Raw genomic sequence first — 15143 nt, forward strand, 5'->3', positions numbered from 1 at the left:
GTTCCACACGACAATTAACTGCCCGGGGCTTCAGTTCCACACAACAATTAACTGCCCAGGGCTTCAGTTCCACACGACAATTAACTGCCCGGGGCTTCAGTTCCACACAACAATTAACTGCCCAGGGCTTCAGTTCCACACAACAATTAACTGCCCGGGGCTTCAGTTCCACACAACAATTAACTGCCCAGGGCTTCAGTTCCACACAACAATTAACTGCCCGGGGCTTCAGTTCCACACAACAATTAACTGCCCGGGGCTTCAGTTCCACACGACAATTAACTGCCCAGGGCTTCAGTTCCTGACGACAATTAACTGCCCAGGGCTTCAGTTCCACACGACAATTAACTGCCCAGGGCTTCAGTTCCACACAACAATTAACTGCCCGGGGCTTCAGTTCCACACAACAATTAACTGCCCAGGGCTTCAGTTCCACACAGCAATTAACTGCCCAGGGCTTCAGTTCCACACAACAATTAACTGCCCGGGGCTTCAGTTCCACACAACAATTAACTGCCCAGGGCTTCAGTTCCACACGACAAGTAAAATCTCTAAAAACATCTCATTCGATTTAAGATTCGCTGCTGGAAAAAGTGTCACCCGTTGAGGGAATTTGTGGGACAGGAAATGACATCAGAGATGTTCTTTGCAACATCTGTGTCGGTCAGCGTCACATCCGAGCAGCAACATATGCATAGACAGTATTGCCCTACCATGCAAGAAGGCAATAACTGCTCATTTGGTCCAAAATTAGTTTATGTCATTTTTGCTACATTAAATACATTCTTAATCATGTGGACAAGTATCCTGCCTTGGTTGTATTGTGTTCAGGAGAAAATGGGGGGGTCATGTTAGCCAGTAACTGCATGAAGATACTGTGACACCAAGGTAGATAAAAGGTATTTTTCTCAGTTCCACGCTATGAGCAGTTAATGTCTTTTTGCTTGGTCGGGCAGAGTATCATCTGAAGGGGACACACACATCCACAACACACACTCAGGGAGGCTTGGATTTGTTGGAGACACACACCAGGGACAGAGAACCGTGGTCAAACAGCCTGTACGGCAACGTCCCCTTCGTCGTCCACGCGTCAGTCTTTGGGTCGTAGCACTCGAAGCTGTCGGAGTCCTCTATGATGTCATGTCCGTTGATGAAGCGTCCTCCCGTCACGTACAGTTTGTCGTCGAGCACCGTGACGGCGTGATGCATCCTCCTCTGCTTCAGGTTCTCACACTTCGTAAAGCGGTTGGCTTTGGTGTCGTACGCGATCATTCTTCTGGTGTAGCCTGTAAAAAAAGGACATTAGGGGGGACAGTTAGGGGACAGTTAGGAGACAGTTAGGGGAAGGAGCTGCTGATGAAGTTGTCTTGACAAAAGACAGAGGAGATATCGAAGATCTCAAAGTCCTAAGTAGACCAAATAAAGTTGTATTTAATTGAAACATTAGATTGTCCTTTTTTCCCCTGACTAAAGCAACAGACCCAGTCTTCACCTACCTCCGATAATGTAGATCTTGTCATCGACAGACCCAGTCTTCACCTACCTCCGATAATGTAGATCTTGTCATCGACAGACCCAGTCTTCACCTACCTCCGATAATGTAGATCTTGTCATCGACAGACCCAGTCTTCACCTACCTCCGATAATGTAGATCTTGTCATCGACAGACCCAGTCTTCACCTACCTCCGATAATGTAGATCTTGTCATCGACAGACCCAGTCTTCACCTACCTCCGATAATGTAGATCTTGTCATCGACAGACCCAGTCTTCACCTACCTCCGATAATGTAGATCTTGTCATCGACAGACCCAGTCTTCACCTACCTCCGATAATGTAGATCTTGTCATCGACAGACCCAGTCTTCACCTACCTCCGATAATGTAGATCTTGTCATCGACAGACCCAGTCTTCACCTACCTCCGATAATGTAGATCTTGTCATCGACAGACCCAGTCTTCACCTACCTCCGATAATGTAGATCTTGTCATCGACAGACCCAGTCTTCACCTACCTCCGATAATGTAGATCTTGTCATCGACAGACCCAGTCTTCACCTACCTCCGATAATGTAGATCTTGTCATCGACAGACCCAGTCTTCACCTACCTCCGATAATGTGGATCTTGTCATCGACAGACCCAGTCTTCACCTACCTCCGATAATGTAGATCTTGTCATCGACAGACCCAGTCTTCACCTACCTCCGATAATGTAGATCTTGTCATCGACAGACCCAGTCTTCACCTACCTCCGATAATGTAGATCTTGTCATCGACAGACCCAGTCTTCACCTACCTCCGATAATGTAGATCTTGTCATCGACAGACCCAGTCTTCACCTACCTCCGATAATGTAGATCTTGTCATCGACAGACCCAGTCTTCACCTACCTCCGATAATGTAGATCTTGTCATCGACAGACCCAGTCTTCACCTACCTCCGATAATGTAGATCTTGTCATCGACAGACCCAGTCTTCACCTACCTCCGATAATGTAGATCTTGTCATCGACAGACCCAGTCTTCACCCACCTCCGATAATGTAGATCTTGTCATCGACAGACCCAGTCTTCACCTACCTCCGATAATGTAGATCTTGTCATCGATGACTGCTGCTGGTGCAGAAACGTTCTTCACTGTCCTGGTCTCCATCATAGACCACATATTCCTGCCAATGTGATACACCTGGAGAAAGAGGATGGGTTTAGAAGAGTTTAGTGTTTCTGTGCAGATTTGTCCCCCCCCAAAAAAGTTTCAATAATTAACAGCAAACTCCACATTTTCAGTAATTAAACACCTCGAGACTTCAAATCTTCAGTAATTTAACACCCCGAGACTTCAAATCTTCAGTAATTCAACACCCAAGACTTCAAGTCTTCAGTAATTAAACACATGAGACTTCAAGTCTTCAGTAATTCAACACCAGAGACTTCAAATTTTCAGTAATTAAACACCCCGAGACTTCAAATCTTCAGTAATTCAACACCCCGAGACTTCAAGACTTCAAGTTCACCACAACAGCAACCTCAACAGAAGGACATTCTGCCTACCTGTATCATCCTGACAGGGTTCTGCATCGCGTCCTCTCCCCCGAACATGTAGATTCTTTGATCGTTAGCGGCAACCGCCGGGTGTAGCACAGCCGTCGGCATGGGAACCATAGCCTCCCATTGGTTGAACATACTATTGTACCTTTGCACCGTGTTGCACACCTGCTTCTCCGGCCCCAGGCCCCCCAGGACGAAGATAAAGTGCAGGTAGGAGACAGACTGGTGGGCGAAGCGCGGCTGGATCATGGGCTCAGTCGTCCTCCACTGGTTGGTCTTCAAAGACAACGTATAGACAGTGGTGCTAACCACTCTGTGCTTGGTGTTCATGGTGAGGCCTCCCAGGACATACAGGATACTGTGGATACAGACGTAGGAGGCCTTATAGAGTCGCAAGGGCAGCTTGGCCAGCCACTGCCAGCGCTGAGTCCTCTCGTCGAACAGGAGTGCTTCGCGGGACGTCTGTTCGTTGTTCTTGCGGCCGCCAACTAGAACCAGGGTCTCCCGGCAGGTGAAGCGCCGCGGGGTCACCCACAGGGGCTTGAGGTCCGACCCACACTTAGTGGTGATGGAGAACATGAGGCGTCGGACGGACTTGATGACCTCGGTGCACAGGGTGGAGGACTGGACGAGGGGGTCGCTGGCGATGAACTGGAACAGGTAGGTGGGGTGGATGTAGCGCAGACGCACCTTCCTGAAGAGGTCGGAGATGGCGACGCGCCGTGAGAACGGGTCGTGGTGGATCCACGCCAGTAACGTCTCGAACACCTGTTTAAAAAAAATAAAAAAGCTGTTTTAATTTCAACGCTTAGTTCTTAAACATCCATTGATAGTTTTAACTTTGTTGATGATGCGCTGCTGCTTTTAGTGGCCGTTGTTGTTGATTGGGGTGTTTATTTTTAGTATTACCTTACCTGCTCCTCCTCAGCACAGAGCCAGTCATCCTCCAGGTAACCCATCAGCTCAGGTAAGGAGAGCTCACACAGGTCCTCAGAGGTAGAGACGTCGGAGAAGCTCTGTACTGCCATCTCCCTGGCCTGGAATCAATCAATGAATGAATGAATGCCATTGACGATACACATGGGCTGAGTCCGAAATAGTACCCTTTTCCCTAATTCATTTTAGTACACTACTTTTGACCAGGGCCCCTAGGCTGTCAAGGGAACTAACTACACCAGGGCTCTTAGGCTGCCAAGTGGACTAACTACACCCTACACCAGGGCTCCTAGGCTGCCAAGTGGACTAACTACACCAGGGCCCCTAGGCTCCCAGTGAACTAACTACACCAGGGTCCCTAGGCTGCCAAGTGGACTAACTACACCAGGGCTCCTAGGCTGCCAAGTCAACTAACTACACCAGGGCTCCTAGGCTGCCAAGTGGACTAACTACACCCTACACCAGGGCTCCTAGGCTGCCAAGTGGACTAACTACACCAGGGCCCCTAGGCTCCCAGTGAACTAACTACACCAGGGTCCCTAGGCTGCCAAGTGGACTAACTACACCAAGGCCCCTAGGCTCCCAGTGAACTAACTACACCAGGGCCCCTAGGCTCCCAGTGAACTAACTACACCAGGGCTCCTAGGCTGTCAAGTGACCTAACTACACCAGGGCTCCTAGGCTGCTAAATGAACTAACTACACCAGGGCCCCTAGGCTGCCAAATGAACTAACTACACCAGGGCTCCTAGGCTGCTAAATGAACTAACTACACCAGGGCTCCTAGGCTGCCAAGTCAACTAACTACACCAGTGCTCCTAGGCTGCCAAGTCAACAAACTACACCAGGGCCCCTAGGCTGCCAAGTCAACTAACTACACCAAGGCCCCTAGGCTCCCAGTGAACTAACTACACCAGGGCCCCTAGGCTCCCAGTGAACTAACTACACCAGGGTCCCTAGGCTGCCAAGTGAACTAACTACACCAGGGCTCCTAGGCTCCCAGTGAACTAACTACACCAGGGCTCCTAGGCTCCCAGTGAACTAACTACACCAGGGCTCCTAGGCTGCCAGTGAACTAACTACACCAGGGCTCCTAGGCTGCCAAATGAACCAACAATACATACTTAAAACGAAATAAATTCTACTGACCTTCTCCTTCAGGCTGTTGCAGTGTAATATCTTTGCCAGCCGCATCATGCTGAGGCAGTTGTCTGAGCTCAGCTGCTCCTAAAATATATTACATGTAAAAAATGTAAATGTATTTCCCCCAGGGACAAAACACACATTATTAATCCTATTAAAGTTTCATCATCAATGTGAAAGTGTCAGAGTTTAAAGCCAGGAAGCTAATTCATCTGTGGTCACCTGCAGGAATGAGGAGCAGGCCTCGAACAGCCTGGTGTACTGGAGCATGGAGGAAGCCTGCATAAGGGGCAGTACTATCTCCATGGTGATGGTTATGACCCCTGTGTAGACGTAGTCGACGATGTCACTCAGGATGCTGGAGGTGATCCCCTTCAACAATAACAATAATAACAACAATACTACAATAGCAATAACAATAATAGTAATAATAACAACAATAACAACAACAATAATAATAATAGTAATAACAACAACAATAATAATAACAATAAAAAAAATATAAAAAAATAACAATAACAATAATAACAACACCAATAATAATAATAATAATAATAATAATAATAATAACACCAATAATAATAATAATAATAATAATAATAATAACAACAACAACAATAACAATAATAATAACAACAATAATAATAATAATAATAATAATAACAACACCAATAATAATAATAATAATAACAATAATAACAACACCAATAATAATAATAATAATAACAATAATAACAACACCAATAATAATAATAATAATAACAATAATAACAACACAAATAATAATAATAATAATAATAATAACAACACCAATAATAATAATAATAATAATAATAACAACAACAACAATAACAATAATAATAATAATAACAATAATAATAATAATAATAATAATAACAACACCAATAATAATAATAATAATAATAATAATAACAACAACAACAATAACAATAATAATAATAATAACAATAATAATAATAATAATAACAACACCAATAATAATAATACTAATAACAATAATAACAACACCAATAATAATAATAATAATAATAATAACAACAACAACAACAATAACAATAACAATAATAATAACAATAATAATAATAATAATAATAACAACACCAATAATAATAATAATAATAATAATAATAACAACAACAACAATAACAATAATAATAATAATAACAATAATAATAATAATAATGAGAAAGATTATATTTGATTTGTACAGCGCCTTTCGTTGACAGGCAGAAACCACACAGCACTTTACAAAAAAGCCTTCTCCTGTTTCAGTAGAGTGAGGCAGGACACCAGTCTAGTTTTACAACAAAAACAAAAACATTTTGTTTATTTAAAAAAAAGGCAGAAATACAAAGAAAAAAGTGAAACAAGCCTACCTTCAGATCCACCTTCTCCTGGTTCGTCTCTCGGAAGTGGTGACAGAACATGGCCGTGAAGTAAGGACTGCTGGAGGCCAGGATGTTACGGTGGCAGGGGATCTCTGTGTTATCTGAACAGAGCAGCACGTCGGTAAGGATCCTGTTCTGTCTCAGACGGTTCAGCTGCAGTAGGAGGTAGGACGACTGTTCCTCGTTCCTGTAGTGGAACACATCTACGTGTGGCTTTGATTGGTCCATTCTGGAAAAGAAAGGACATGGTTTGATTTGGGAGGAAATGGGTTCAATTTTGGTTTTATTTTTTTTGGAAGGGGGGGGGGGTTCCTCTGTAGAGGTGAGTGTGTATAGTTTGGACAAGCCAGTGTCATGAAGGAATAGAAAGCCTTGGTCTAACATTTTAATGTTTTCTCCATCACACACATATTTCCTGCAGGATCCAAGGCTTAGGTGTTTCCCACCTTCGACTGCGACTCCATCACAATCATAAATACCTAAAATTGAATTTAAAATGTGTATCTTCAGTGGCACGCCGTTTTCTGCACGAAGAACTCCCAATGCAGATAGCGTGAGGCTCGTGATCAACATTCACATATTATAGTACTGGTCCTGTCATAACCCAGCTTGGGGTCTAGCACCACGTCCTCGACTCTACCAGCATTGGGACACAACACATTCACCAGAGCTGTTATCAGCACTCGGTTAGGATGGTCTGATTATCCTGGAGTCAGACACCATCTCCATTTAGTCTCATGGATCAAGACAGACCAACAATACAACTTGTTATTGTTTATTGTTTAGGATGGTCTGATTACCCTGGAGTCAGACACCATCTCCATTTAGTCTCATGGATCAAGACAGACCAACAATAACGCTATTGTTACGTCCGTATCGGAATGAGACCAAAGCTCAGGTGGAAAACAGGCTGCCTAAGTATGATTCCCAATCAAAAGACAATGATAGACAGCTGCCTCTGACAGATGCCCACCCAGACCCTCCCCTATAGGTTTAGGTTTTGCGGCCGGAGACCGCACCTTTGGGGGAGGGGGGGGTACTGTCACGTCCTGACCTTAGAGATCCTTTCATGTGTCTGTTTAGAGCACTTTGTTTGTGAGCTTCACGGTTTGTGTTTGTAGTGTTTATTGTTTTTGTTTGGCGTCATTTTGCTTAAAATAAATAAAATGTACGCTCCCCACGCTGCACCTTGGTCCTCGTCCTTCAACAGCCCGGGACAATAATATTTATATTCGTTTGATATGACTGTTTACACACGGGCAAACGTGTCAAGTATCCATGGTAACAATCTCAACCTGACCTACAGCAGAATGTAGGTCAACAAGCGCTCCGGCAAATCAATGAATTAACTGTTTTAACTGAGAATCATTAGCTTGATATAATAGTTACAGTACAGTACATTATTCAAACACAGATTACTACGTTTGATGTCAACTTGTCATTGTTTTCTCCTAACCTAAGACATTGAAAGCAGGTTGATTAATCAATCAGCAGCTAGTCAGATTACTACACTGGATCATTCACCATTCACAGCCAACAGAATGTTAGAATAACTCTGGTTGTTTTTTCATCTGATTTATGGGTAAATGTTGATCATTATCCATGTTACAGTCAGCTACATTCAGCAGGTCAACCTCTACACCTTCAGTACGACACACCTTCCTTCCTTCCTTACCTTGTCTCAGTCTTCTAATGCGTCTGAGGTAGGTGTCCTTTCACTCAGCTCTGCTATCAGTAACATTCACCCAGTCATCGCTCTCTCTCACCCCCCCCCCTTCTCTCTCTCTCTCTCTCTCTCTCTCTCTCTCACCCCCCCCCCCCCTATCTCTCTCTCTCTCTCTCTCTCTCTCTCTCGTCCCCCCCCTCTCTCGCCACCCCCCCCTCTCTCTCCTACTGGTGGTTCTCTATAAATGAAGGAGGGGCTGTTTGTAGAGAAACTGTTCTGTGTTTGTTGTTATGGTCTCTTTCCATGAGGTCTCTGGCTCTGTGTACATTCCTGTTTAAATATAGACCCCACTCTTTAGCAACACCCCAGCAGCCTAGCATGTGACTGCCCTTCTCTCTCTCTCCCTCTCTTTCTCTCTCTCTCTCTCCCTCTCTTTCTCTCTCTCTCCCCCTCTCCTCCTCCTTCTTTCTGCCTTACACAACCCATGCTCCTGTATGTTTACATCCGTGATAAACAGAGATGATCTGGGACAGTCACAGGAGAGGAGTCTGTGGCCAGGTACTGGGACAGTTACAGGAGAGGAGACTGTTTGCGAGGTGCTGGGACAGGTACAGGAGAGGAGTCTGTGGCCAGGTGCTGGGACAGGTACAGGAGAGGAGGCTGTTTGCGAGGTGCTGGGACAGGTACAGGAGAGGAGGCTGTTTGCCAGGTTCTGGGACAGGTACAGGAGAGGAGTCTGTGGCCAGATACTGGGACAGGTTCAGGAGAGGAGTCTGTGGCCAGGTGCTGGGACAGGAGAGGAGAGGAGTCTGTGGCCAGGTGCTGGGACAGGTACAGGAGAGGAGTCTGTGACCAGGTGCTGGGACAGGTACAGGAGAGGAGTCTGTGGCCAGGTACTGGGACAGGTACAGGAGAGGAGTCTGTGTCCAGGTACTTGGACAGTTAGATGAGAGGAGGCTGTTTGCCAGGTACTGGGACAGTTAGAGGAGAGGAGGCTGTTTGCCAGGTACTGGAACAGGTACAGGAGAGGAGTCTGTGGCCAGATACTGGGACAGTTACAGGAGAGGAGCCTGTGGCCAGGTACTGGGACAGTTAGAGGAGAGGAGTCTGTTTGCCAGGTACTGGGACAGGTACAGGAGAGGAGGCTGTTTGCCAGGTACTGGGACAGTTAGAGGAGAGGAGGCTGTTTGCCAGGTACTGAGACAGTTAGAGGAGAGGAGCCTGTGGCCAGATACTGGGACAGTTAGAGGAGAGGAGTCTGTGGCCAGGTACTGGGACAGGTACAGGAGAGGAGTCTGTGTCCAGGTACTGAGACAGTTAGAGGAGAGGAGTCTGTGGCCAGGTACTGGGACAGGTACAGGAGAGGAGGCTGTTTGCGAGATGCTGGCTGGCCTCGACACAGGGACCTGGGTAGTGTTACCTTGACAACCATGTAAACACACAGAGGCACAGCCTACGTCTCAAATGGCACCCTATTCCCTATATAGTGCACTACTTTTGACCAGGGCCCATAGGGAATAGGGTGCCATTTTGAACCCAGACAGAGAGATGGTAATGGCACCCTATTCCCTATATAGTGCACTACTTTTGACCAGGGCCCATAGGGAATAGGGTGCCATTTTGAACCCAGACAGAGAGATGGTAATGGCACCCTATTCCCTATATAGTGCACTACTTTTGACCAGGGCCCATAGGGAATAGGGTACCATTTTGAACCCAGACAGAGAGATGGTAATGGCACCCTATTCCCTATATAGTGCACTACTTTTGACCAGAGCCCATAGGGAATAGGGTGCCATTTTGAACCCAGACAGAGAGATGGTAATGGCACCCTATTCCCTATATAGTGCACTACTTTTGACCAGGGCCCATAGGGAATAGGGTACCATTTTGAACCCAGACAGAGAGATGGTAATGGCACCCTATTCCCTATATAGTGCACTACTTTTGACCAGAGCCCATAGGGAATAGGGTGCCATTTTGAACCCAGACAGAGAGATGGTAATGGCACCCTATTCCCTATATAGTGCACTACTTTTGACCAGAGCCCATAGGGAATAGGGTGCCATTTTGAACCCAGACAGAGAGATGGTAATGGCACCCTATTCCCTATATAGTGCACTACTTTTGACCAGAGCCCATAGGGAATAGGGTGCCATTTTGAACCCAGACAGAGAGATGGTAATGGCACCCTATTCCCTATATAGTGCACTACTTTTGACCAGGGCCCATAGGGAATAGGGTGCCATTTTGAACCCAGACAGAGAGATGGTAATGGCACCCTATTCCCTATATAGTGCACTACTTTTGACCAGAGCCCATAGGGAATAGGGTGCCATTTTGAACCCAGACAGAGAGATGGTAATGGCACCCTATTCCCTATATAGTGCACTACTTTTGACCAGGGCCCATAGGGAATAGGGTGCCATTTTGAACCCAGACAGAGAGATAGCAGGGACAGCTGAATGTAAGACCTGGGTCACAACAACATGGATTAGCAATGGCATGTCTATGAACGCCCAAATAGCTGTTAAAGCTGTTATAACGACTCATAAGACTGTTATAACAACTCATATGACTGTTATAACGACTCATAAGACTGTTATAACGACTCTTATGACTGTTATAACGACTCATAAGACTGTTATAACGACTCATATGACTGTTATAACGACTCATGAGGCTGTTATAACGACTCATAAGACTGTTATAACGACTCATAAGACTGTTATAACGACTCATATGACTGTTATAACGACTCATATGACTGTTATAACGACTCATAAGACTGTTATAACGACTCATATGACTGTTATAACGACTCATATGACTGTTATAACGACTCATATGACTGTTATAACGACTCATAAGACTGTTATAACGACTCATAAGACTGTTATAACGACTCATATGACTGTTATAACGACTCATATGACTGTTATAACGACTCATATGACTGTTATAACGACTCATATGACTGTTATAACGACTCATAAGGCTGTTATAACGACTCATAAGACTGTTATAACTGGTTTAGTTTGGAATGAATTCTCTGAGTCGTCATTCATCACCACTCAGCTGAAACCTGGTCCGTGACGGATAGGCCTGGCGTTCTGTTCAGAATAACACCGAGGTCAGGTTCAGTCCAGAGTGGGGAGTTCTGTTCAGAATAACACAGAGGTCAGGTTCAGTCCAGAGTGGGGCGTTCTGTTCAGAATAACACAGAGGTCAGGTTCAGTCCAGAGTGGAGAGTTCTGTTCGGAATAACACAGAGGTCAGGTTCAGTCCAGAGTGGGGAGTTCTGTTCAGAATAACACAGAGGTCAGGTTCAGTCCAGAGTGGGGCGTTCTGTTCAGAATAACACAGAGGTCAGGTTCAGTCCAGAGTGGGGAGTTCTGTTCAGAATAACACCGAGGTCAGGTTCAGTCCAGAGTGGGGAGTTCTGTTCAGAATAACACCGAGGTCAGGTTCAGTCCAGAGTGGGGAGTTCTGTTCAGAATAACACAGAGGTCAGGTTCAGTCCAGAGTGGGGAGTTCTGTTCAGAATAACACAGAGGTCAGGTTCAGTCCAGAGTGGGGAGTTCTGTTCAGAATAACACAGAGGTCAGGTTCAGTCCAGAGTGGGGAGTTCTGTTCAGAATAACACCGAGGTCAGGTTCAGTCCAGAGTGGGGAGTTCTGTTCAGAATAACACCGAGGTCAGGTTCAGTCCAGAGTGGGGCGTTCTGTTCAGAATAACACCGAGGTCAGGTTCAGTCCAGAGTGGGGAGTTCTGTTCAGAATAACACCGAGGTCAGGTTCAGTCCAGAGTGGGGAGTTCTGTTCAGAATAACACCGAGGTCAGGTTCAGTCCAGAGTGGGGCGTTCTGTTCAGAATAACACAGAGGTCAGGTTCAGTCCAGAGTGGGGAGTTCTGTTCAGAATAACACCGAGGTCAGGTTCAGTCCAGAGTGGGGAGTTCTGTTCAGAATAACACCGAGGTCAGGTTCAGTCCAGAGTGGGGAGTTCTGTTCAGAATAACACTGAGGTCAGGTTCAGTCCAGAGTGGGGAGTTCTGTTCAGAATAACACCGAGGTCAGGTTCAGTCCAGAGTGGGGCGTTCTGTTTGGAATAACACAGAGGTCAGGTTCAGTCCAGAGTGGGGAGTTCTGTTCAGAATAACACCGAGGTCAGGTTCAGTCCAGTGTGGGGAGTTCTGTTCAGAATAACACCGAGGTCAGGTTCAGTCCAGAGTGGGGAGTTCTGTTCAGAATAACACAGAGGTCAGGTTCAGTCCAGAGTGGGGAGTTCTGTTCAGAATAACACAGAGGTCAGGTTCAGTCCAGAGTGGGGAGTTCTGTTCAGAATAACACAGAGGTCAGGTTCAGTCCAGAGTGGGGCGTTCTGTTTGGAATAACACAGAGGTCAGGTTCAGTCCAGAGTGGGGCGTTCTGTTCAGAATAACACCGAGGTCAGGTTCAGTCCAGAGTGGGGCGTGGAATGTAAATGTCATGTACACTGAACAAAAAATATATAAACCAAACATGCAACAATTTCAATGATTTTCATATAAGGAAATCAGTCAATTGAAATAAATTAATTAGGTCCTTATCTATGGGGCACAGCCATAGGTGGGCCTTGGAGGGCATAGGCCCACCCACTGGGGAGTCAGGACCAGCCAATCAGAATTACTTTTTTCCCCACAAAAGGGCTTTATTACAGACAGAAATACTCCTCAGTTTCATCAGCTTTCTGGGTGGCTGGTCTCAGAAGATCCCTCAGGTGAAGAAGCCGGATGTGGAGGTACTGGGTTGGCATGGTTACACGTGGTCTGTAGTTGGGAGGCCGGTTGGACATACTGAAAAATTCTCTAAAGTTATGTTGGAGGCGGCTTATGGTAGAGAAATTAACATAAAAATGATCTGGCAACAGCTCTGGTGGACATTCCTGCAGTCAGCATGCCAATTGCACACTCCCTCAAAACTTGAGGCATCTGTGTCATTGTGTTTTGTGACAAATCTGCACATTTTTTATAGATTTTTTATAGAGTAGCCTTTTATTGTCCCCAGCACGAGGTGCACCTGTGTAATGATCATGCTTTTTAATCAACGTATTGATATACCACACCTGTCAGGTGGATGGATGATCTTGGCAAAGGAGAAATGCTCACTAACAGGGATGTAAACAAATCTGTGCATAAATGTATAAATAAATAAATAAAAAAATTTGGGGGAGAAAAAATATTTTTGTGTGTATAGAAGAATTCTGGAACGTTTAAATTCAGTTCATGCGCTTCTATGTTTTGTTCAGTATATATATATATATATATATATATATATATATACGACTCATATGACTGTTATATATATGTATATATGCCCACAGCAAACGCATGTGGTTCACCTAAGCCTTTTTAAACGGGTTTCACCATCCTACATTCAGTTGGCATTGATCCTAAGTTTTATATCGTTGGTCAGACGATCCCCTGGTTATTCAACGTGTCGATCCTGGTTCACTTTCACCCAGTGAAATACTCCAGCGCCATCTAGTGGTGATGACCTGCTAGCAGCCGTGTCGGGGGGCCAAGAGGATTTCTCCTTCCTCCGTGTCTAATGAATAACTAACGCCTTCTCACAAAACGTCTTTATTTCCTGTTCCTGTTAAATACACAGCAGAGATGTCACACTGCGTCTGAACTGCCCCTTTTACTGCTCTTTACAGTATAGGACTTGTTTATTGTTTATTGTTTATTGTTTACTCCATGTGTAACTCTGTGTTGTTGTTTCCTTCGCACTGCTTTGCTTTATCTTGGCCAGGTCGCAGTTGTAAATGAGAACTTGTTCTCAACTAGCCTACCTGGTTAAATAAAGGTGAAAATAAAAAAAATAAAAATAGTGCCCTACTTCTGGCCAGAGTTACGCAATAGAGGGACCAAGGGTTCCATTTGGGAGACACCCTAGAACAATAGAGGGACCAAGGGTTCCATTTGGGAGACACCCTAGAACAATAGAGGGACCAAGGGTTCCATTTGGGAGACACCCTAGAACAATAGAGGGACCAAGGGTTCCATTTGGGAGACACCCTAGAACAAGTGTCTTATTGTTAAATAAAAACAATAACACGTGAGCAGATCAAAGCGTCTGTCCTCTGCTTTGCTAAACGCCGTTTCACCGTCAGGATTCATCTTTCAAGAAGAGCCTTCAGTCAAAATGTCTGCTTTGCTAAACGCCGTTTCACCGTCAGGATTCATCTTTCAAGAAGAGCCTTCAGTCAAAATGTCTGCTTTGCTAAACGCCGTCTCACCGTCAGGATTCATCTTTCAAGAAGAGCCTTAAGTCAAAATGTCTGCTTTGCTAAACGCCGTTTCACCGTCAGGATTCATCTTTCAAGAAGAGCCTTCAGTCAAAATGTCTGCTTTGCTAAACGCCGTTTCACCGTCAGGAGAAGATTCATCTTTCAAGAAGAGCCTTAAGTCAAAATGTCTGCTTTGCTAAACGCCGTCTCACCGTCAGGAGAAGATTCATCTTTCAAGAAGAGCCTTCAGTCAAAATGTCTGCTTTGCTAAACGCCGTTTCACCGTCAGGATTCATCTTTCAAGAAGAGCCTTCAGTCAAAATGTCTGCTTTGCTAAACGCCGTTTCACCGTCAGGATTCATCTTTCAAGAAGAGCCTTCAGTCAAAATGTCTGCTTTGCTAAACGCCGTTTCACCGTCAGGATTCATCTTTCAAGAAGAGCCTTCAGTCAAAATGTCTGCTTTGCTAAACGCCGTCTCACCGTCAGGATTCATCTTTCAAGAAGAGCCTTGAGTCAAAATGTCTGCTTTGCTAAACGCCGTCTCACCGTCAGGAGAAGATTCATCTTTCAAGAAGAGCCTTAAGTCAAAATGTCTGCTTTGCTAAACGCCGTTTCACCGTCAGGATTCATCTTTCAAGAAGAGCCTTCAGTCAAAATGTCTTCTATGTCATC

The 15143-nt window shown here is 45.2% G+C and overlaps 1 protein-coding gene across 3 annotated transcripts; it reads right to left on the reverse strand.

Annotated features, from left to right (window-relative positions):
* Positions 1–372: 372 nt before the first annotated feature.
* LOC139405626 (kelch-like protein 38) lies at positions 373–8271 on the reverse strand. Of its 3 annotated transcripts, XM_071148039.1 has the most exons (9): positions 8208–8271; positions 6521–6761; positions 5346–5495; positions 5130–5207; positions 3960–4082; positions 3049–3813; positions 2578–2683; positions 2484–2530; positions 1075–1286 (listed from the first exon to the last, which is right to left on the reverse strand). In XM_071148039.1, exons 2-8 carry the CDS (start codon positions 6758–6760, stop codon positions 2523–2525), a joined length of 1470 nt encoding a protein of 489 aa, XP_071004140.1. In that variant the 5' UTR covers position 6761; positions 8208–8271; the 3' UTR covers positions 1075–1286; positions 2484–2522. The 3 variants fall into 3 exon arrangements, with proteins under 3 accessions (XP_071004139.1, XP_071004138.1, XP_071004140.1); XM_071148038.1 differs by lacking the exon at positions 2484–2530 and having other exon boundaries at positions 373–1286; positions 5130–5201; positions 8208–8267; XM_071148037.1 differs by lacking the exon at positions 2484–2530 and having other exon boundaries at positions 374–1286.
* Between the last annotated feature and the right edge of the window lie 6872 nt (positions 8272–15143).

Source organism: Oncorhynchus clarkii, chromosome 3 (genome assembly GCF_045791955.1).
Source record: "Oncorhynchus clarkii lewisi isolate Uvic-CL-2024 chromosome 3, UVic_Ocla_1.0, whole genome shotgun sequence".
NCBI lineage: Eukaryota > Metazoa > Chordata > Actinopteri > Salmoniformes > Salmonidae > Oncorhynchus > Oncorhynchus clarkii.

Bases quoted from the DNA above. Each gene is read 5' to 3' on its own strand.
- LOC139405626 (XM_071148037.1), bottom strand. From the start codon at position 6,760: ATGGACCAATCAAAGCCACACGTAGATGTGTTCCACTACAGGAACGAG. The intron at 3,814-3,959 runs GTAAGGTAATAC...TTTTTTAAACAG, and splicing joins TCTGTGCTGAGGAGGAGCAG to GTGTTCGAGACGTTACTGGC. The intron at 1,287-2,577 runs GTAGGTGAAGAC...CTTTTTTTACAG, and splicing joins CAAGATCTACATTATCGGAG to GCTACACCAGAAGAATGATC.